General features: G+C 44.1%; 4 protein-coding genes across 5 annotated transcripts; 3 read left to right on the top strand and 1 right to left on the bottom strand.

Annotated features, from left to right (window-relative positions):
* The first annotated feature begins 71 nt into the window (after positions 1 to 71).
* NEDD8 (NEDD8 ubiquitin like modifier) lies at positions 72 to 9,293 on the top strand. The gene is made up of 4 exons (XM_054577869.1): positions 72 to 377; positions 8,027 to 8,074; positions 8,245 to 8,327; positions 8,910 to 9,293. Exons 1-4 carry the CDS (start codon positions 360 to 362, stop codon positions 9,004 to 9,006), a joined length of 246 nt encoding a protein of 81 aa, XP_054433844.1. The 5' UTR covers positions 72 to 359; the 3' UTR covers positions 9,007 to 9,293.
* A 904-nt stretch (positions 9,294 to 10,197) lies between these two features.
* MDP1 (magnesium dependent phosphatase 1) lies at positions 10,198 to 11,636 on the top strand. 2 transcript variants are annotated; one of them, XM_054577867.1, is made up of 6 exons: positions 10,198 to 10,368; positions 10,487 to 10,547; positions 10,619 to 10,729; positions 11,048 to 11,155; positions 11,257 to 11,352; positions 11,430 to 11,636. In XM_054577867.1, exons 1-6 carry the CDS (start codon positions 10,332 to 10,334, stop codon positions 11,608 to 11,610), a joined length of 594 nt encoding a protein of 197 aa, XP_054433842.1. In that variant the 5' UTR covers positions 10,198 to 10,331; the 3' UTR covers positions 11,611 to 11,636. The 2 variants fall into 2 exon arrangements, with proteins under 2 accessions (XP_054433842.1, XP_054433843.1); XM_054577868.1 differs by having other exon boundaries at positions 10,201 to 10,368; positions 11,257 to 11,342.
* Positions 11,637 to 11,761: 125 nt separating this feature from the next.
* Positions 11,762 to 16,224, top strand: CHMP4A (charged multivesicular body protein 4A). Its single transcript, XM_054577866.1, has 6 exons — positions 11,762 to 12,150; positions 14,210 to 14,359; positions 14,444 to 14,621; positions 15,071 to 15,185; positions 15,352 to 15,487; positions 15,909 to 16,224. The coding sequence occupies exons 1-6, from the start codon at positions 12,048 to 12,050 to the stop codon at positions 15,965 to 15,967; spliced, it is 741 nt and encodes a 246-aa protein (XP_054433841.1). The 5' UTR covers positions 11,762 to 12,047; the 3' UTR covers positions 15,968 to 16,224.
* Positions 16,225 to 17,152: 928 nt separating this feature from the next.
* Positions 17,153 to 19,273, bottom strand: TSSK4 (testis specific serine kinase 4). The gene is made up of 4 exons (XM_054577754.1): positions 19,046 to 19,273; positions 18,479 to 18,693; positions 17,715 to 18,096; positions 17,153 to 17,335 (listed from the first exon to the last, which is right to left on the bottom strand). The coding sequence occupies exons 1-4, from the start codon at positions 19,268 to 19,270 to the stop codon at positions 17,153 to 17,155; spliced, it is 1,005 nt and encodes a 334-aa protein (XP_054433729.1). The 5' UTR covers positions 19,271 to 19,273.

The following is a 19,273-nucleotide window of genomic DNA, read 5'->3' as shown; positions in this document are numbered from 1 at the left end:
TACAACTCCCAGGGTGGAACGCGCGGAGCTGCCCCTGGCGTTATGGGAGCAGTTCGTTCCGCTCCGCCTCTCCACTAGAACCGGCTCGTTAGGGACTCTCAGAATCGCGAAAGAGTTATCTCTGCTGTAACTGAGCGGACCGCCTTCTTTTTCTTTACGACGCCACCTAAACGAAACGCGAGAGCATTTCTGAGGCTTTCTGGAACCCCGGGGATAAAAAGGGTGGGGGAGGGGGTGGAGCCAGACAGTGACCCGGAAGAAGAAGTAATTCCCAGAGGCGGAGTGCAGGGGAGCGGCAGCGGCGATCGCAGCAGTGGAAGCGGCAATTTATCTGTGTGCAGCCCCCATCTTGGAAGAAGATGCTAATTAAAGTGAAGGTGGGAGCACCTCCAGCTTTGCCAAGACGCTGTGGTACTGGGTTGGTCATTGTACATTACCGGAGAAGCGGGGAAGGGAAACCACGCCTTTTCCGAGCCTGGAGGGCGATGACAGCCTCAGGGCTGTGCGCGAGGGGTGATGGGAAGTAGGGGGACTCTGGAGGTCTTTAATTGCTGGGGGCTGGCCTAGCCAGACAACCGCGGGGTTTCTGCCGTACCGGCTTTCTCGCAAGAACAGTGGCATTACCCAGAAGGAGGCTTCCTTTGTCCAGGTTCTCGATGTATTCGAACCCTAGCTGTCAGGGTGGCAGCTAGGCTCCCCTCTCTCTTAGGTTCTTGGAATAATAAGATCTGATCTTCAGTCTTCCTGCGCAGCTTCCCTGCTTCTCCCAGCCCCTGCCATAGGGTGCCTCTGAGCATAGCACAAAAACGTTAGCCTGGGGAATGGGGGTCCTCCAGAGGCTATACTGTAAGCCTTTGCTGGTTCTCGCCAAGGTGTAGTATCTCAGGCAGCCTGCAGGAACCAAAGCTAGGAGTGTGTTCTGTCCGTACCTGCCTTTCTGAGCCAGGCATTCTGGACCACTCTCATTTCCTTGACTGAGGCAGGTTGGTTATCAGTGCCCTACTTCTTGGTAGTAGCAGTATATCCTTCATCTCCATCTCTCAACTTTCGTGGTTCTTCTGTTCCCAACCCTTGGTAGCCCTATTTGCTATTTTCTCTTTTGTACCTGCATACAGAGGTAAAAACCTGTTTTGTTTTTTTTTATTGATGCAGTGCAACATTAGTTTGGCTTCTTTACTGCTCGGTAAGTCTGTCGTTATTTCATCAGCTCCTGATTGTATTTACCATACATAATAGCCATTCTTAACCTCTTCAGTTCTTCCAGACAATCTCTTAGTCAAGGATTGAGGGCAAAACACATGGCCAAATACATTGTTTTTCAAACTTTGAGTAGTAACCTATAAGCGTTACTAATTGTGAAATCAATTTAATGGTTCAATGGCTTGCAAGCAACATTAAAAAAAAAAGAGGAAAATAGAAATAGCAAGATATACTTCTTGGTAAGAGTATTGTTTGAATTTTTTTCTTTTTATATGTGTATTACATGCACATATATGTTACTAGTTCATATGTATTTCTTAGTGTGGGTCACTGTCAAAAAAAAGTATCAGGAACACTAGCAGATGAATGCTTTTATCTTCTTTTTAATGAATAAGGTTTCTTGTGTCCCTTTAGTATTCGCTTAGTCCAAAGAACAGGTTATTACTATATTTGGTGTTCAGCGTGTTGTAAACTTTTAAAAAATCTCAAGCTACACTAAAAAATTTTACCTGATGCTCCAGACAGACACAAAAACACTATGTGTGATGTGCTCTGACATTTACAATTCTATTCTAAGTTGACTTCATAAGCCACTGATTGTTGAGATCTGCAATTTAAAAACCTGTGTTATAGATGGGCTTCTCAACTCAAAAGAGCTTAAGAATCACCTGGGGATCTTGTAAAAATACTGATTCTAACATTCATTGGGTCTGGGGTGGGACCCGAGATTCTGCATTTCTAACGTGATGCTGATGCTGCTTGAGTAGCAACGTTCTAGATTTTGCCTCTTTGAATTCATTTTTTTAGTACTTCTCTAAGATTGTCAGTCTGCTCCTCTGAAACACTTTCCTTTCTGCCTTTAAACAGGTTTCTCTGTCCTCCTCTTTTTTTGTTTGCTGCGTTTCTCGATATGTTAAATATATATGCAAGTGATTAGTAACTGTTAATTATTATATACATGATGTGTTTTATTGGCAGGACTCCTTTCCTCTTTTCTTAACTGACTTCTTCCATGTCTATTTCTGCAGTCCTTTACAAATCCTTCTGATTTAAATCTCTCGATACTTGATTGTTCTAAAATTAACTATATCATCTTCTGCTTTAAGCCATCTCCCTAATACTCATCTAATATATTGATCCTTCATATCTACCAGATATCTGGAACTCAGTTCTTTAGAGTCATTTTTCCCTTATAGAACCTAATTTTTCCTTTGATGCCTCTTTTTTGCTTGATTTTCTTTTCATTCCCATTAACCTTATTCTGGTCTTGGGTCTCATTAACTTATGTCTTTATTTCTGTGTGTTATCTCCAACCAGGTTTTCTTATGGCCATACTCCTTCTAAAGTTTAGAGTCTAAACCAAGGCATGATATACAATATCGTAGTATACAGATCTTCTTTAAAACTTTCTTTTTCTTTTTTTAAAATATTTTACTGATCTATATTTATAGAGGGAAAGGGAAGGAGAAAGAGAGGAAGAAAAACATCAATGTGTGGTTGCTTCTCAAGCGGCCCCTCCTGGGGACTGGGCCTGCAACCCAGGCATGTGCCCTGACTGGGAATCGAACTGGCAACCCTTTGGTTCACAGGCCAGCACTCAATCCACTGAGCCACACCAGCCAGGGCTTTAAATTTCTTTTGGATCGTATTGCTCTCTTACCCCAGATCCTGCCCTGGTACCCTCTTAGCAGATTACTTTGGGTAACTGTCTTTACTATCTAAACCCCATTTTTCTCATTCAAGTTGTTTTTTGTTGTTTTTTTTTTTTACCTCAGATCCGATGAGAACGACGGTTGGAGTTCTCACTCATTTTGTTCAGCTTCTTCAAGTTTTTTTTCTTTAAACATAGAGTGAAACACAAAGTTCTTAAGGCTTCAGTTCAGTGATTTTTTAACTACAGTACCTACTCGTGTAACCATAAGATTTAAAACATTAAAAAAATTTTTTCCATTACCATTTATTCCCCTTAGTACCCCCCTCCCCCCTGCAATCACCACACTGTTGATGTCCATGAGTCCCTTTTCCTTTTTGCTGGCTCCCTCTGCGCCCTACTTCCTCCACCCCAGAGCTGTCATCCTGCTCTCTCTCTATGAATCTGTCTCTATTTTGCTTGTTAGTTCAATTTGTAATTAGTTCCCATATATGAGTGCAGTCATATGGTATTTGTCTTTCTCTGACTGGCTTATTTCACTTAGGATAATGGTCTCCAGGTCCATCCATGCTGTCGCAAAGGGTAGAATTTTCTTCTTTTTTATGACTGAGCAGTGTTCTATAGAATATTTGCATTCATACCCTTTGAAAGTTTCCATAGGTTAGTTTTGCTTATTTTAGAACTTCATATGAATGTAATTATACAATATATACTTTTTGTGTCTGGCTTATTTCACTCAGTATTGCATCTGTTGTTGAGTGTGTCTGTACCTTACAACTGAGTAATATTCCATAGAATAGCTGTATCCCAATTTGTTTATCCATTCTCCTGTTGATGGACGTTTTGCTTGTTTTCAGTTTCTAGCCATTATGAATAAGGCTCCTATGAACATTGGTATACAAGGCTTTTGTGGATATAGGTTTTTCCTTTGAATTAGTGGATCATGTGGTAGATATATGTAGCTTGAAAAGAAACTGCCCAACAGTTCTCCAAGAGATGGTTCCATTTTTACATTCCGACTTGGCAATGGATGAACATTCCAGCTGCTTTGCACCCTTGCTGAATTTTAGTCATGTTAGTCATTTTTCTTTTAGCTACGATAGTGGGTGTGAAATTAATCAGCGTAGATTTTTACTCACCATAGCACTTTATCATTGCACCTTATATTTGGACAATATTCAATATGGCACTTCCTTGTGTTCTGTACAAGTTGGTTCTCTTAATTGTATGGGTCATTGTTTCTTGGTTGTAAATCTTCACTTGAAAAAGATTGTCGGCAAAGGTTGGGTCACTTAATTTCTTGTTATACCCCCTCCAGTGCCTAAAGCAGTATGTGGGGCTTAGGTGCATCATAGACTTGTTAAATAGTATTGAATGCATTCCTGGGTCACAATGAGCAGATCTTGAGGGAAGAAACCCAATATCACATGATATATCAAGAATGTCTTTTAAAATTGTTTAGATACTTTTTAATTACGGACATTTCCAAACATATACAACAGCACAGAGAGAGACCCTTTACCCAGCTTCAAAAACTACCATTTCATGGTGAATCCTGTTTATACTCACCAACTCTCCTTACCTGATGTTTTATTAAACAAATCCCAGTATATGGTATTCATACGTGTTTCAGTATTTAGCTGTAAAAAATAACTCCTTTTTTCTAAGATAACTATAATTATCACACCTAAAATATTTACAGTGATTTCTTTCTTACTATCATCAAATTTACTCTATAGTCTCATTTATTTTTTACCATTAGTTTGAATCTGGATCCAACTAAGATACATTGCAGTTGGTTGAAATGTATTTTAAGCCTCTTTAAATCTATAACCACCCTTTTCTCTATTTTTTCTTTGTCAAATAAACTGTGTTGTTTGTCCCATAGAATTTCATACGGTTTGGATTTTGTTGATTATATCTCCTTGTTTTTAATATATTCATCTTTGATCTGTTTTTCTTGTGAGTTGGTAATAAGATCTAGAGGCTTGATTAGTCTTTTCTGTGTGTTCATGTGTGAAAATAATTTAGGGATAGTAGAATGGTGTGTACTTCTGTTAGGTTATTTTGCTTTCTATGATGTTAGATCTGTTATTTCATTGGAAGTTACAAAATGGGGATATCCTTATTTTATTGTTGTTTGAGCTGTAATGCTTGAGTAGTGTCCAATATAGTAACCATTAACCACATGGGCTACTGAACACTTGAACTGTGAGAGAGAAACATCAGTGGGTTGCTTCCCATAGTGCCCCAACCTGGGATTGAACCTGCATCCTATGTGTGCGCCCTATCTGGGGATTGAACCCACAGCCTTTTGGTGTATGGGACAGCGCTCCAACCAACGGAGCCACCCAGCCAGGACTCAAGAAATTTGTTTTAAAAATACTTTTTTCTCATTACAATATATTCATGGTATATAAAATGGGGTATAGAGAAAAGCCAAAATAATATAATTAAAGTACTTGTAACTTCACAACTCAAGATAAAAGCACTGATGTATACATGTCCTTCCCAACTTTTTTGAAAGCAGATACATATACTTGAGGGTTTTTGTTGTTCATTGTTGGTGTTGTTTTTTTTTTAAATACAAAATTGGAATTATACCATTATTCTGAACATTGAGGACTGTGTAATTTTCCCTCTTTGTACCATAATTTATATAACCCTCAATTATTTGATATTTAGTTTGTGTTTCTAGTTTTTCAGTATCAAAAGGCTCAATGACCAATGTTAAAGGTCTATTTTTGTATGTAGTCATGATTATTTTTCCAAAACTGTTGTTGCTGGGAGACCATATTGCCAGATTGCTTTCTGCATACGGTCATGGGCTTCTACAGTCAATTTCAAAAACATAGGGCCAGTCCTAGAGTTTTAGATTTTTACAAACCAATTTTTTTTTTTTTTCTAAATGTCATAAAGTCCAAGCATCTCACTCTTGGGAGAACAGTCCTAGGCCTTCTCTTAGAATCATTTTTACTCTTTTTTTTAGAGCTTTAAGTGAAAATGAGTTTATTAGTGAAGCAGTGAGACAGAGGGGGCTATGCCACAGACAGAACAGCCCTCTTTCTGACTCTTTAACGTTTTCTATTATTAAGTCAGAATGAACATCTGTTTCTTAATATTCATGCAATAAAGAAATTATTATTAGAAATTTAGCACAGGTAAAGGGAGAGTAACCCCTGAAAAACCCTCCCTTCAGTGCTACTCCCCTTCTCAAAGATAATCACTGTTATAAGAGATATGTATACTTTTAATCCTTTCTTCTGTACATGTACATACATATTTACATATAGAAAATAATATATAATTATACATTATTTAGATATTTCCATGTTAGTGTATAAATTGTTGCATTAAAAAAAATCTATCATTCTGTGGATGTACCATAGCGTAATAGTTTTCTTATTATTAGGCATTAGGCTATTTCCAGTGTTCTGCTTTTGCAAAAGGTGCACATGGTCCTCTTTGGACACATCCTTAAATTTTTCCTCCAATTTACTTACCTATAAATAGAATTGTCTGGTTGAAGAATCTTCGCACTTAAAGTATTATGATCAATAAAGTGAAATAATTTTTGTACAACACAGAATTGCACACTTTTCATTTTGTCAGGAGAGGGTCTAAGAGAAGTTACCAATTATTTTCACTGTCATTTCACAAAAAGACATTTTAACACCTGAATATATTTGGTTTCATGAAAATCTCGTTGCTGTCAGTATTTTTCTCATTTTATCATAGACTATTAAAAATTTTCACACATCTCAGCTTGGGTTGGGGTAGAAACCTGAGAGTCATTGTTGTAATTTATTCTTTTGCGTCCAAACAAGTAAAGCCGAGGGAGCTACTCGTGCATTTTTGGAAATACTATATAATTAGGACTGAACCATTCTCATACTTGAAAAATTAAGCCTGAGTACTGTCTTCATGCTGGTCTATGTGAATACCATAAGTAGAAACCATACCTTATTTTATGCACTTAATCACAGGAGCGTAGATTGGGTCTCAGTGCTAGATCAGTCAGACTTAGGCAGTACTGAGTACAGAGAGCTAAGAGCTCAGGCCAGGGAGCCTGTATTTAGATCCACACCCTCCTTTTGATTCCATAGTCATGCTTTTTAACTTGCCCAAGCCCCATTTTTCTCATCTATAAATTGTCAATAGTAATAGTTCATATCTCATAAATACTAGCAAGGATTAACCATATTGATACATGTAAGACACTCGGCACAGTTTTTGATTCTTGTAAAGTGTTCAGTAAGTGTTGGCTGTGATTATAACATGATCAACAGTGCATTTAGCCCTCCCACAAATATTTTTTGATCGCTTATATGTCAAATATTGTGCTTTGTGCTTAGATTAGAACAGTCTCTGTCCTTTAGGAAGTTGGAGAGTTTGACACCTAAAATAGCTAGCTGTAATGGATATTAAAGTGCATTGGGGACAAGTCATTAATCTTATTTTAAAGGGTCCTTGAAGGTTTGAGAAAAAGTGGGGAAGGGTATGACAAAAAGGAATACAATAAAAGAAAAGAAATGCCCCTAAATTAGACCATACATTGTGTGTCTGTAGTCTGGATTACTGTAGACTGGTATAGATAGGAGCTTTCAGAGCAAGGATGGATGAGAGATTAGATTGAATGGAGGACAACATTTTAAAGTGTACAATCAGTACATTGTGTTTGGACACCAGTCCTTAGGCTATGGAAGAAGACCAGAGCTGAAATTTAGGATTTACAAAGAAGCCTGGAGAAGATACGGGAAAAGCTGGTCGGAGGTGATCTCTGGTGTCCTTGAGAATTCTATAAATTATCTCAATGTTAATTTCTGTTGTTGACATGTAAAACAAGGTGCTTCTAACTCAAAGGAATGCTTTCTTTTGGACACCTCTCACTGCTGTCTCAAGCAAAGGAATACCAGTATTCTCATAGTGGGGTGGGGAATGTGAAATGACCTCTGGGAGTAAGGTTGAATCTTTCCCTCTCAAACTTGTCCACAGCCTAGGAATGTTTGATGAATACAGGTGTGGTCAAAGCCTTTTGAGTCTTCAGAGCAGCTTTGCCAAGAATGTGCATCTCTGAGAAGGTGGTAGATCCCCAGAAACCAGGACAGGACATTTTACCTAGAAGATAAATTGTATATTGGGCTGTAGGATTCATGAAACACTTGCCTATTTCAGACGCTGACCGGAAAGGAGATTGAGATTGACATTGAACCCACAGACAAGGTAATGCCCAACACCTCTTCATGCTTATCTCCCTGTGTGTGCATTTGTTTGGATGTGCTGAGGAACTTAGTCCTTTGCTTTCATGCTGTCTGCATAGCGCTGTTGTTTCCACTTCCATGGTCCCACCCCTACCTACCATGAGTAGCCCCTGACTACTTGTACCCCTAAAGGTGGAGCGAATCAAGGAACGTGTGGAAGAGAAAGAGGGAATCCCTCCACAGCAGCAGCGGCTCATCTACAGTGGTAAACAGATGTGAGTTTCAAATGGGAATGAGGGTGTGGGAATCTTCTGTGAAGGTGAGGGAGCAAATACGGGAGATGAAGCAGGCCTGCTTCTTTTTATTGGTGGATGACACCCTTTGGAAATTTGGTAAAGCCTATGAACCCCTGCTCAGAATAAGATTTTAGCAGACATAAAATCCATAGAATTACCGAAGAAACTAATTACATAGAAATACAGTTATCAAAATATTAAAAAGGCAAATTTGTAATATATGTGCTTTTTTATTAATACATTTAGATCTAACAGTGGGTCTAATACTACAATAATTTTGAAATATTTTCAAGATACCTGCAAACAATTGTAATATGGTATGAAAATATTTAATTTCTATTGTTAATAGGTTACCCATATTGCTAAATGCCACCGTGGGGTTTTGCCTGTCTTCAAAATTTAAAGAAATAATCAGATTTCAGTTTGCAGTTATTAAAAATAAAGATGTTAATTTGTTTGTCATCTGAGTTCATAGACCCCCAGGGAGATCCATGAAACCCAGGTTAAGAGCCCTAGTCTGCGTGATATTTCTATTCCTTTTTGTGCCTCCTTTTCCTGTAGGAATGATGAGAAGACAGCAGCTGATTATAAAATCCTAGGTGGTTCAGTCCTCCATCTGGTGTTGGCTCTAAGAGGAGGAGGTGGTCTCAGACAGTGATGGACCCTCTCTCCATTTTACCTCTTTACCCTGTTCCTCGTAATGAGGCATCATATATCCTATCACTCTCTGGAACACCAGAGTGACTGCCCCCTCTCCTGGATGCCCAGTCTTGTGTGTCTACTGGTAGGAGACTGTGAAGACCCCAGGATGCAGTGTTTCTGGGCCAAAGGACCCTTCCTGGCTATTGGGTTTCAGTTTGCACACCTATGTACTTCCTTCTCTTGTGACTATGTCCCTGGTTCGCAATAAAATAAAATATAAAAGACTCCTGGCCTCCTGAAATCTTTCTTCTGTTGCACAAATATGACTGAAATCAAAATGGACCAAATGCACACCTATTTATACCAGGCTGAAGGAGTGGGACAAGGGAAGGGAAGTGCCCTTGGAAGATTACCAGACTTCGTGGCAGTGGTGTACTGGAGTCAGCTCTTACCAGATCATGAGACCTAGTTATTAGTATCTACTTCCAACCCCATGTTAAGAAACCTCATGTTGTAGTTTGAAATTGGCCGTGGTAGGTAGGAATTGGCAAACAATACAAATCAACCCCTCTCCCTAAACCGGTGGTTATATATCTATTATACTACTGACATGGGTGATAGAAACCAGGAGAGAATTCTCATTGTGGCCCTACTGGACATTTGGGCCTGATTTGAGAGAGGCCTGATAGGTTTTACAGACACCACATTCCTTATGGCTGGAATATTGCTGAGGCCTCTGGGCTATACACACTGGAAAGATGCTGATAATAACACAGTTTGAGTGAAGAGTCCTGGACTGGTAGCTCATTTGGTCAGAGGGATGTCATGACACACCAAGGTTGCAGTTTTGATCTCCAGTCGGGGCACATACAAGAAGCAACCGATGATGCATAAATAAGTGGAACAATAATGTTTCTCTCCCCCTCTAAACCATAAATTTAAAAAAAAATGACACAAGCTATGATGGGTCACTTAAGTGTCAGTAAGATGGAAGGTGAGACCAGTGCCGCAAGAAAGGGTTTCTTTTCCATGGCGTCTCTAATTTAGTAGAATCTGGGGAGGCTAGGAGGAGCAGAGAAGTGAGAGAAGGAGAAACTTGGAGACCACTGTGGTGTGCTGTACTGGCGCGGTGGCACTAGCTGCAGTCCTTTCCCTTTCCACCATCAGGTGGCGCTCTGGTGCGGTCTCCCGGCTTTGGCCGCAGCTCGCCGTAAGGACTCTCTAACCCTCGTTTCTCTGAGGCAGGCCCGGCGGCCTCGCAGCCGAAGGTGGGCACTCTATGGCCCTGAAGAAGGCCCCGCCTCCGTGTGCCTCCGGAAGCGCAGCCTTCGGGCACTGGTGATGGAGCGGCTCCCGAAGCTCGCTGTCTTCGATCTGGGTGAGGGACCCAACTGTGTAGAATTCCGTAGGGCACTCTCCTTTTCCAAACCCCACTTGCAGCTCTCGAGGCCCTGCTTCCTCCAAGCTGAACCTGCCCTCCTTTCTTTCTCTTGCAGATTATACGCTCTGGCCATTCTGGGTAGACACGCATGTAGACCCCCCATTCCACAAGAGCAGGTGAGGACGGGCGGGGGAGGACTGGGGCCAGGCGGGCCAGGCGGAGCTGAGCGTACTCTCACTTTCTCCAGTGATGGAACTGTACGAGATAGGCGAGGCCAGACCATCCGACTGTACCCAGAGGTGCCCAAGGTCCTGGACCAGTTTCAGGGCCTAGGGGTGCCCATCGCAGCCGCTTCACGGTAAGAGCGACTGAAAAAAACTGTCGATCTAATGTTGACAGATGCAAGCGTAAGATTCCTCGTGTTACAAAAATTTAGGTGGTGCAAATTTGCAAGTATCGTACGTTTTGAAACTGTGACCTCCTGTGCCTTTTATTTTTTAAACATTGGCTTGGTGCCACTTGTGTCAGACAGGAAGGATATGGAGTAGAATAAGGGCCCAGGAAGCCTACGCATCCATCCTGGAAAAACAAGTTGATTTCCCCCTGGTTATACATAACTTCAGTCGCAGCTCTGGCGCTCCACTCTCCTGATCCTATCCACTATACCTTTTTGCAGGACAGGTGAAATTGAAGGGGCCAACCAGCTACTGGAGCTCTTTGGCCTTGTCAGATACTTTGTTCAGCGGGAGATCTATCCAGGCAGCAAGGTCACACACTTTGAGAGGTATGCGCGGGACATGAGGGTAGAAGCAGGGGAAGAAAAGAGCAGAGAGACCGGAGGAGCTAAGAAGCCAGCGTGGTTACCACCTGCCCTGTCTTGCACAGGCTAAAGCAGAAGACTGGAGTTCCTTTCTCCCAGATGATCTTCTTTGATGATGAGAAGCGCAATATTGTAGACGTCAGCAAACTGGGTACTGAGTGGTGAGAATACCATTTGGGAAATGGGGAGAAAGAGTGCCTAGGAGGGAGTAGGTATAACATGAGGTCTCTCTTTCTAGGTGTTACCTGCATTCACGTCCAGAATGGAATGAGTCTTCAAATCCTAACTCAAGGATTAGAGACATTTGCAAAGGCCCAAGCTGGACCCTGAGGTCCAGTCCTGTGGATGAGCCTCATTTGAGGGGTATAAAACTGAAGGAAATCAGGAAAGCATTTTCAGGTGCATGTGTAAATTATTAAAGTGTATTTGTGTGTGACAGAAGAAACCTTACCCACAATGTGGGGTTGTTTGTTTTTCTTGCGTGTGAACCAGAGGTCAAGACCGGAGTGGGGGGCATTAGACGGCATCTGGTTCTTCCTTAGAACCTTGTGGCAAACCCAAAACTGATCCCTTTGTGCTCGCCCCATCCTCACTCCTGAGCTGTCAAGGACATAAAGAGCTAAATCTTCCACTGGCCCCAGGTAGCGGGGTGCATTACCCTGCACACTTCCAGGAAACAAATGCTTTGTTTTTGAGGCGGCATCCCTTTTTATACTTGAAAATGAAGCAGCCCCTTTAAGAGGAGCGTCTGGATTTGGAACATCACGTGATAGAAGTGGCCTCCTTGGCGCCTGTTGATGATGTCACCGCGGAAACCCAAGGAGGGATTGGCTGAGGCCCGCGTCTGAGTGACGAGATGCACTCTCCCAGAAACAAGGCGGAAGTGTGCAGGACGCCGTGGGCCAGAGGCGGAGAGGCCAGTGTTGCGATGAGTGGTCTAAACCGGCTCTTCGGGAGGGGTGAGCCCGGGCAAGACGGGTCAGCCCGGAGGCGCTGGCCACAGGGAGTGGGGGAGAGACCACGGCCCCTGGCGAAGAAACCAGGAGACAGGCTTCACCGAAAATCCTGGTGATGGACCAGCAAGGCTTCTGGTGTCAGGAGGCCCCACCTTGTCAGGGAACCAGGCTGTGCCTTCCCTCCTCTGCACCAGAAGGAAGAGCTCGAGGACAGCGAAGGGACAGGAGTGGTGTACTGTGGTGGCTCCTACTGCTTAGATTTTAGCGACCAGTTTCCAGTTTTTTATTCAAAAATTGGAGCTTACTTGATGCTGGGCAAGGGGGAATCTGTGGTGGCAAAGAAAGGAGCTTTCTCAAAGCTCCCATCTGGTGGGGGAAGACCAGCAGAAACTGGCTTTTACAGCGTAGTGTAGCACTATATGGTGGAAATGTTCCTGAGAACCAGGGGAGCACAGGAGAAGCAGGTGTCGGCGTCCAGAAGGCTAGTATACCAGGTGGAGAATTGAGGTACCCCAGGAAGAGGTAACTACGTGTATGTGCAAAACAGAGGCTGGGAAAAGGATGGTTTTAATGAGAAGAAAGAGTAGTTCTAGTTGCCCTGTGCGTGCTGAAGGGAAGAGGAAAGTAAAAGGAAGTATAGTTGGAGAGGTAAACAGCCAAAAAGAACCTTGTAAATCCCTTTTGAAAAGTTTTAGATTTGGGCCCTAGCCGGGTGGCTCAGTTGTTTGGAGCATTGTCCCGTAAACCGAAAAGGTTTAGGTTTCCACTCCTGGTCAGGGCATATTCCTTGGTTGTGGGTTCCATCCCCGGTGGGGGCGCATGTAGGAGGCAATCGACTGATATTTTTCTCTCCCTCTCCACCTTCCTCTCTCTCTAAATCAGTAACCTTGTGTGAGAATTTTAAAAAAAAAATGTTTTTTAAGTTTTGGATTTTGCCCTGGCTGGGTAGCTCAGTTGGTTAGAGCGTTATCCGGATACACCAGGGTTGCAGGTTCAGTCCCTGGCCAGGGCACATGGAAAAATCAACCAGTGAATGCATAAACAAGTGGAACAACAAATTAATGTTTCTCTCCCTGTCCCTCTTGCTCTCCCACTCTCCTCTCTCCCCCCATTCCTCTCTCAAATCAATAAAAAAAAATTTTTTTTTAAGTTTTGGATTTTATCCATAAACAGTAGAGAGTATGGAAGGATTTTAAGTAGGCAAGGGCCATCAGATGTGGGGGATGGAGGGAAATAACTCTCAAAAGTGCAGAAGATGAAAGAAAAATAAGGTCAGTTTTTTTGTTGTTCTCTAGCTCCCTGTACTTCATTCAGTTTGAACCTGTGATGTCAAGACCTTGTGTATGTCCTGCAATATGGCAAGTGGGACAGTGATTATAAAAAGCAACTGAACTCTGGTATGGGAATGATAATGGGGATGCTATGCATATGTGAGTGAAGATGGGATATGGAAAATCTCTGTACCTTCCACTCAACTTTGCTGTGAACCTAAAACTGCTCTAAGAAATAAAGTCTAGCCCTGACCAGTGTGGCTCATTTGGGTGTCGCCCCACAAAGCAAAAGGTTGCGGGTTTGATTCCCAGTCAGGGCGCAGGCCTGGGTTTTGAGTTCAGTACCCAGTCAGGATGCCTGCTAGAGGCAACTGATCAAAGTTTCTCTCTCACATCAGTGTTTCTCTCCCTCTCTTTCTCTGTCCTTCCCCTCTCTCTAAAAAATAAATAAATAAAATATTTTTTAAAAGAAAATCTATAAACGTTTTTTTTAAAGACTGGAAATGATTTGAAATTCCAGTCAAGCTTGGATAGCAAAGGAGTACTGGCTTTGGAATTCATGTTGCCACATTTCAACTACTGCTCAGTCTCTTACTGGTTGTGATTTTAGACAAAAAGTTTGGTATCTTTATGCCTGTTTTCACATTTGTAAAGATAATGCATTCATTGCAAACAGTCATTTTAAGACTAAAATAACAAGAGTCAAATGCCTAGCACATAATATGCGTTCATGATTGGTGGGTAACTTTATTTTCCTTCACACAATATGGGCCTTTTCCACTGGACTCCAGGGAAGAAGGAGAAGGGGCCAACCCCGGAAGAGGCTATACAGAAACTGAAGGAGACAGAGAAGATACTGATCAAGAAACAGGAGTTTCTGGAGCAGAAGATTCAACAGGAGCTACAAACAGCGAAGAAGCATGGGACCAAGAATAAGAGAGGTAATAGGGGAAAGGTACCGACAGGGAGGACCCAGGTACGAAGCAGGGGCTTCTGACTGATGTTCAAGGTGTGGACTGGGTCAGCTGCCCTACAGGCTTTACGGAGGAAGAAAAGATTGGAACAGCAGCTGGCACAAACTGATGGGACATTATCTACCCTGGAGTTTCAGCGTGAGGCCATTGAGAATGCCACCACCAATGCAGAAGTGCTTCGCACCATGGAGCTTGCCGCCCATGGCATGAAGAAAGCCTACCAGGACATGTGGGTATGGGGGAAGGGGCGGAGGGGGCCCAAGTACTGGGGATAGTAGCTTGGTATTGTACTTTGGATCTTAAAACCTCTCAATGGGAGTTTACAGTACAGACACTGATGGTGGCTAGACTTCTGTCAGCGTCCTTGCTTCCTGCAAGAACATCCCTTTTCTGGCTGGGGCATTCTAGTAAGGAAAGATGATTCTCCTAATTTTTAAAGATCCTTCAGAGAAGGGAGTGCAATCTTTCGCCCCCTGACCCCCTTCATCTCCTGCCCAGTGTGGATTCTTGCCATTTCTCAGCCCAGACTTGCCTAGTTACAATTTTCCAGGGATTTCTTCTACCTGGTGGCCATGGATTTATCAGTCTGAGGCCACAGACAGAAGCGGTGTCATTCATGTGAGATGAGAAAGTCAGGGGGTAATTGTCTGATTTCTTGGCTATATGTCTTTTTCTCAGGGACATTGACAAGGTAGATGAACTGATGGCCAACATCACAGAACAACAGGAGGTGGCCCAGCAGATCTCTGATGCCATTTCTCGGCCTGTGGGCTTTGGAGATGATGTGGATGAGGTGATTGGGGGTGTGGGGTTAGGAAGTCTCGGAGAAAGCATGGGAGCAGCCAAAGTCAATGTTGAAGAGAATCATGGGGCAATTTTAGAGGGAATTGTGAAAGTGGTATGTTTTTAAAAGCAGAAGTTTCCTTTCTTCGTCTTAAACAGTCTTGTCCCCTATCCAGGATGAACTGTTGGAGGAGCTGGAGGAGCTGGAGCAGGAGGAATTGGCCCAGGAGTTGTTACACGTGGATGACAAGGAGGAAGAACCCCCAATCACACTGCCCAGTGTACCCTCTACACATCTGCCGGCAGGGCCAGGTACCCAGAGCTGCTCTCATGTCTCAAGGACTTGAGAGGGTGGGTTAGATAGGAGGAAGGATTCTTCCTCATCCATCCTGCTTCAGAGGAACCAGGCAGAAAGGGCAGCTGCTAAAGTTGCACAGGTTGTTGACTGCATAAGGGCGCCTGGCTAAAGAGGAATGGGACCAGAAATCCAGCCTGTGCTCCACTCAGCATGCTGTGTGCCCTGACTTAGGGCTGCAAATGCTGGAAGAAACACGCAACTTTTAAAAAAGCTGCACAAAGATATGGGATTAGCAGCAGCCCAGCAAGCAGAAGGACCATACCTTTGGGCCCGTTGCTGGGGGGAGAGAATTCAGCAGGTTCTGAGTGTTGTAGTGGGGGTTGGAAGGTGCTGAGGCCTTAACACATCTTTCTCTGGATATTCTTGTCCCCAAAGCTCCCAAAGCGGATGAAGATGAAGAAGCACTAAAGCAGTTGGCTGGATGGGTATCCTGATGAGTCTGGGCTTATCTTCTTGATGCTGCCTTCGTTGGTCTCTTTTCCTTAAGTGCCAAGTGCTGAGCTAAAGGAACATAGCCTTTTTGGGAGGCCACGCTGAGGGTGGTGGTATAGCCCTGCCTGAAAAGTGTTTGTTGCCCTCCCATCTCTGGCTCAACTGTAAAGAAGGATCTTGGTGCCGGAGGAGCTTTGGAGCTCCCTTGTCTTTGATAGCAGTTACAGAGCCCTTGTCCTCAATAAAATTGGGCAGATGGAACCCTAGTGTTTATACTGCCTCATCTGTACCTGAAACTCTTCCCCTGGTCCTTGGAGCTTTTTTCAAGCCATGAATAATAACAGGAGTAATGAAGGGGCATTGGAATACAGAGCAAATGTTTCTAATACCTTACTTACTAGGTTCATCTTTCAAGCTGGTGTGTACTAGAGCTGCCTAGGACTGAAGTTGAGGAAACTGCCATCTATTACCTATCGTAGAAGTGGAGCTGTCTCTGCATCTTCCCTCGTCATTTTCCCCCAGTCAGCCTCTGCCAAGACAACTTCATGATTTCAAGACAACTGCCCATTTTCCTTTTGCAAAGCCCATTTTCAAGGACAGGGAGGGAGACTACAGGGATAAATGGGCGAGTCACTTTGCGTTATTTGGAACCCATAGTTAATAGACTTGGTTTGAACTGTCACTTCTGTGTCTAGGAGCAATAGTGTGAGGTGCTGTGATTCACTAGGATTGTTCCAATAGTGAATTTGGATGAGGAAGAAGGAACCAAAATATTTCACATATCCTGATACCCATTTCTTAAAGAACAACCAACCAGGTCCTCTGCCCTATGGTTTGAACATTTAAAGTGCAAAGAGATATAAAATAATGAACATGTACTTAGCCAGAATAATGAAACTTCCCTAAAGCAGGTGTTCCTCTGAGCACTCCCTCTCCCGTGAGCCATGTATGAGCTACACTGAATGACACTGTGGACTTAAGAGCTGTCAAGATTACTGGCTACAGGCTCTGGGCAGAAGTCTACCTCTTACCCTCAGCAGTGTTCCCTGCTAAGGTTCCCCTCAGGAAAAAATGTCTTTGACCCCAGTTGATGAAACTAAATCAGACTGATTTATTTTTGGTATAAAAGATTTTTAGCCCGACCCCTTCTGCTTTGCTCTTCTCTCAACCCCCTGCCTCAGCCACATTCAAATACTGATTTCCAAGGATTGGTGACGATTTGCCGTGCTAGGTGGCTGGCACATGGCCTCAAGCAGCCTGATCTCGTGGGTGGGTTGCTCAGGCTGGAACTTGAGCACCCAGGGATCCTTGATGATGTCCAGGATGGTGGCACGCTTGGTGGCTTGGCATAGCGTCTGGAGGATCAGGTTCTAAGGCAGGGGAGAGAGAAGTCTTGGCTGAGCCTCCCATTGTGCCACACAGGCAATGAGCAGGGGACCTAAGAAAGAAGCAGGATAGCCCTTCACACAACTCTGATGGAAGGGGATGTGGCTTTGATTTTATTCTGAAGAGCCAGACCTTTAGCTCGCTGGAGGGGAAGAGAAGGAAGGATTCCTTAAGGGAATCCCTTGCATAATCCCCTCTGACCTAAAAAGAAGCTGAATCCTGCTCACCACTCATATCTAAGGTGCAGAGCCCAGTTTTGGTCCTTTAAGCCCTTCTATTCTAAGGCAGGGTTGGGAGGCCTAGGATGGGTTCCCACCCTATGGGTCATCCCCAAAGCCTCAGTCCTACTGGGGGAGCCAGCACCTTGCACTCCTGGGAGATGGACAGGTTACTTGGAAAAGTGACCTCCTTCTGAGTCTCTTTCAGCAGCTTCTTGAGATTGGTGTCATCAAAGGGCAGGCGGGCAACCACTAGAGTGTAGAGGATGACACCCATGCTCCAGGTGTCAGACAGAAAAGGATTGTAGGGCAAGCCTAGCAAGATCTCTGGGCAGGCGTAAGCAAAGCTGCCACAGTAGGTCTGGCTGAGGTGGGTAAAGCTGCTCATTTGGCCGTAAGAAGGGCTACTACGCACAGCCTGGTTAGAAGGCACCATCTTGGCGAAGCCAAAGTCCGATATCTTCACATTCTCCCGCTTGTCCAGCAATAGGTTCTCCAACTTTAAGTCCCTACCAGCAGCAGAAAGGCTGGGGGTCAGGGAGAGGGCTTAGTATTAGACCCAGAGCTGAAGAGCCAGAGGCTAGAGGTGAGGAAAAGCACAATGGGAGAGAGACGCCATTATGAAGACACAAGGCAGAGGAAGGAGAGCCATGGGCTTGTGGGCAGAGCCCAAAAAGGAGACAGGATGGTACCTGAGGAGCTCTGGGAGCTCACCATTTCGTGAAGTGCTCTGCTCACAGTGGGTATTTAATAAATGTTCTTGACCAGGTGACTAAAATAGAGTGAATGAATGGGCCTAGATACTGAGCAGGGAGATCAAAGGAGGAAAGAACAGGGCAGAAAATAGGAGACATGCATAAAACACCTTTGAAAGCCCAAAAGCCCCACTCTGGGTGGCAGCATACTCACCGGTGCACAATGCCCTTGCTGTGCAGGTAGGCGATGCCCAGGGTCATCTGGGAGAACCACTTGCCAGCAAGGGGCTCAGAGCAGGCCCCATGGCGCTGGATCCATTCAAGGACATCACCGCCCTGAGCCAGCTCCAGAATTATGTACACTCGGGATGTGGTCTCAATGGCCTGATAGAAGTTGATGAGGTACTTGTGCCGCAGGACCTTCATTACCTGGCCCCAGAAGAGCGACCCCCCAAACCTGAGAAGGGAGAACCCTGGCTGTGCTCCCAGCCCTTCTACTCTCCCAGTGCTGCTTTCACAGGGCTTTGCCACAGACCCGAACCCTAGAGGGCTGGTGGCCTGTGGGCAAACCCTGTCCTTTGCACTTTCACTTTGTTAGGGACTGCAGGTGAATGGGCAGGTGGAAAGAGGTTGAATTTACATCAAGTAATTTTCCTAGCAGCTTAGTGAGACATTCAGTTCTGGTAAGGGGGTTTCTGGCCCTGCCCCCTCCTAACCGTGTCCCTTCTGAGAAGCCTTAATCAGCTCGGTACCAGTTCCCTCTTCCAGTCCCCTTTCCAACCTGTATCTCACGGGGCAGGAACTTGCTCAGATAGTCCTCAGAGGCCTTCTTCTTTGAGATGATCTTGACAGCCACTGTGACCTTCTGCTTTGTATAGTAAGCCTCATATACTGTCCCATAGGAGCCATTGCCAATGACCTTGCCCAACTCATAACCATACTCCTCCATAACAGAACGGTAGGGTAAGGTGGGTGGTACTGTCTCCTGAGTGTCTCCCTTCCCCATGGT

This window comes from Pteronotus mesoamericanus, unplaced genomic scaffold (assembly GCF_021234165.1).
Source record: "Pteronotus mesoamericanus isolate MK-2021 breed Mesoamerican mustached bat unplaced genomic scaffold, CSHL_Meso_final contig_46, whole genome shotgun sequence".
In the NCBI taxonomy this organism is placed as follows: Eukaryota; Metazoa; Chordata; class Mammalia; order Chiroptera; family Mormoopidae; genus Pteronotus; species Pteronotus mesoamericanus.
Note: the sequence above shows the minus strand (reverse complement) of the source record. Positions and strands in the feature narration are given on the sequence as shown.

Bases quoted from the DNA above. Each gene is read 5' to 3' on its own strand.
- MDP1 (XM_054577867.1), top strand. From the start codon at position 10,332: ATGGAGCGGCTCCCGAAGCTCGCTGTCTTCGATCTGG. The intron at 10,369-10,486 runs GTGAGGGACCCA...TTTCTCTTGCAG, and splicing joins GCTCGCTGTCTTCGATCTGG to ATTATACGCTCTGGCCATTC. The intron at 11,156-11,256 runs GTATGCGCGGGA...TGTCTTGCACAG, and splicing joins AAGGTCACACACTTTGAGAG to GCTAAAGCAGAAGACTGGAG.
- NEDD8 (XM_054577869.1), top strand. The intron at 8,075-8,244 runs GTAATGCCCAAC...GTACCCCTAAAG, and splicing joins ACATTGAACCCACAGACAAG to GTGGAGCGAATCAAGGAACG. The intron at 8,328-8,909 runs GTGAGTTTCAAA...CTTTTCCTGTAG, and splicing joins ATCTACAGTGGTAAACAGAT to GAATGATGAGAAGACAGCAG.
- TSSK4 (XM_054577754.1), bottom strand. From the start codon at position 19,270: ATGGGGAAGGGAGACACTCAGGAGACAGTACCACCCACCTTACCCTAC. The intron at 18,694-19,045 runs GTTGGAAAGGGG...TTCTGGGGCCAG, and splicing joins TCCTGCCCCGTGAGATACAG to GTAATGAAGGTCCTGCGGCA. The intron at 18,097-18,478 runs GTGAGTATGCTG...CCTGACCCCCAG, and splicing joins AGCAAGGGCATTGTGCACCG to CCTTTCTGCTGCTGGTAGGG.
- CHMP4A (XM_054577866.1), top strand. From the start codon at position 12,048: ATGCACTCTCCCAGAAACAAGGCGGAAGTGTGCAGGACGCCGTGGGCC. The intron at 14,622-15,070 runs GTGGGTATGGGG...TCTTTTTCTCAG, and splicing joins AAGAAAGCCTACCAGGACAT to GGACATTGACAAGGTAGATG. The intron at 15,186-15,351 runs GTGATTGGGGGT...TCCCCTATCCAG, and splicing joins TTGGAGATGATGTGGATGAG to GATGAACTGTTGGAGGAGCT.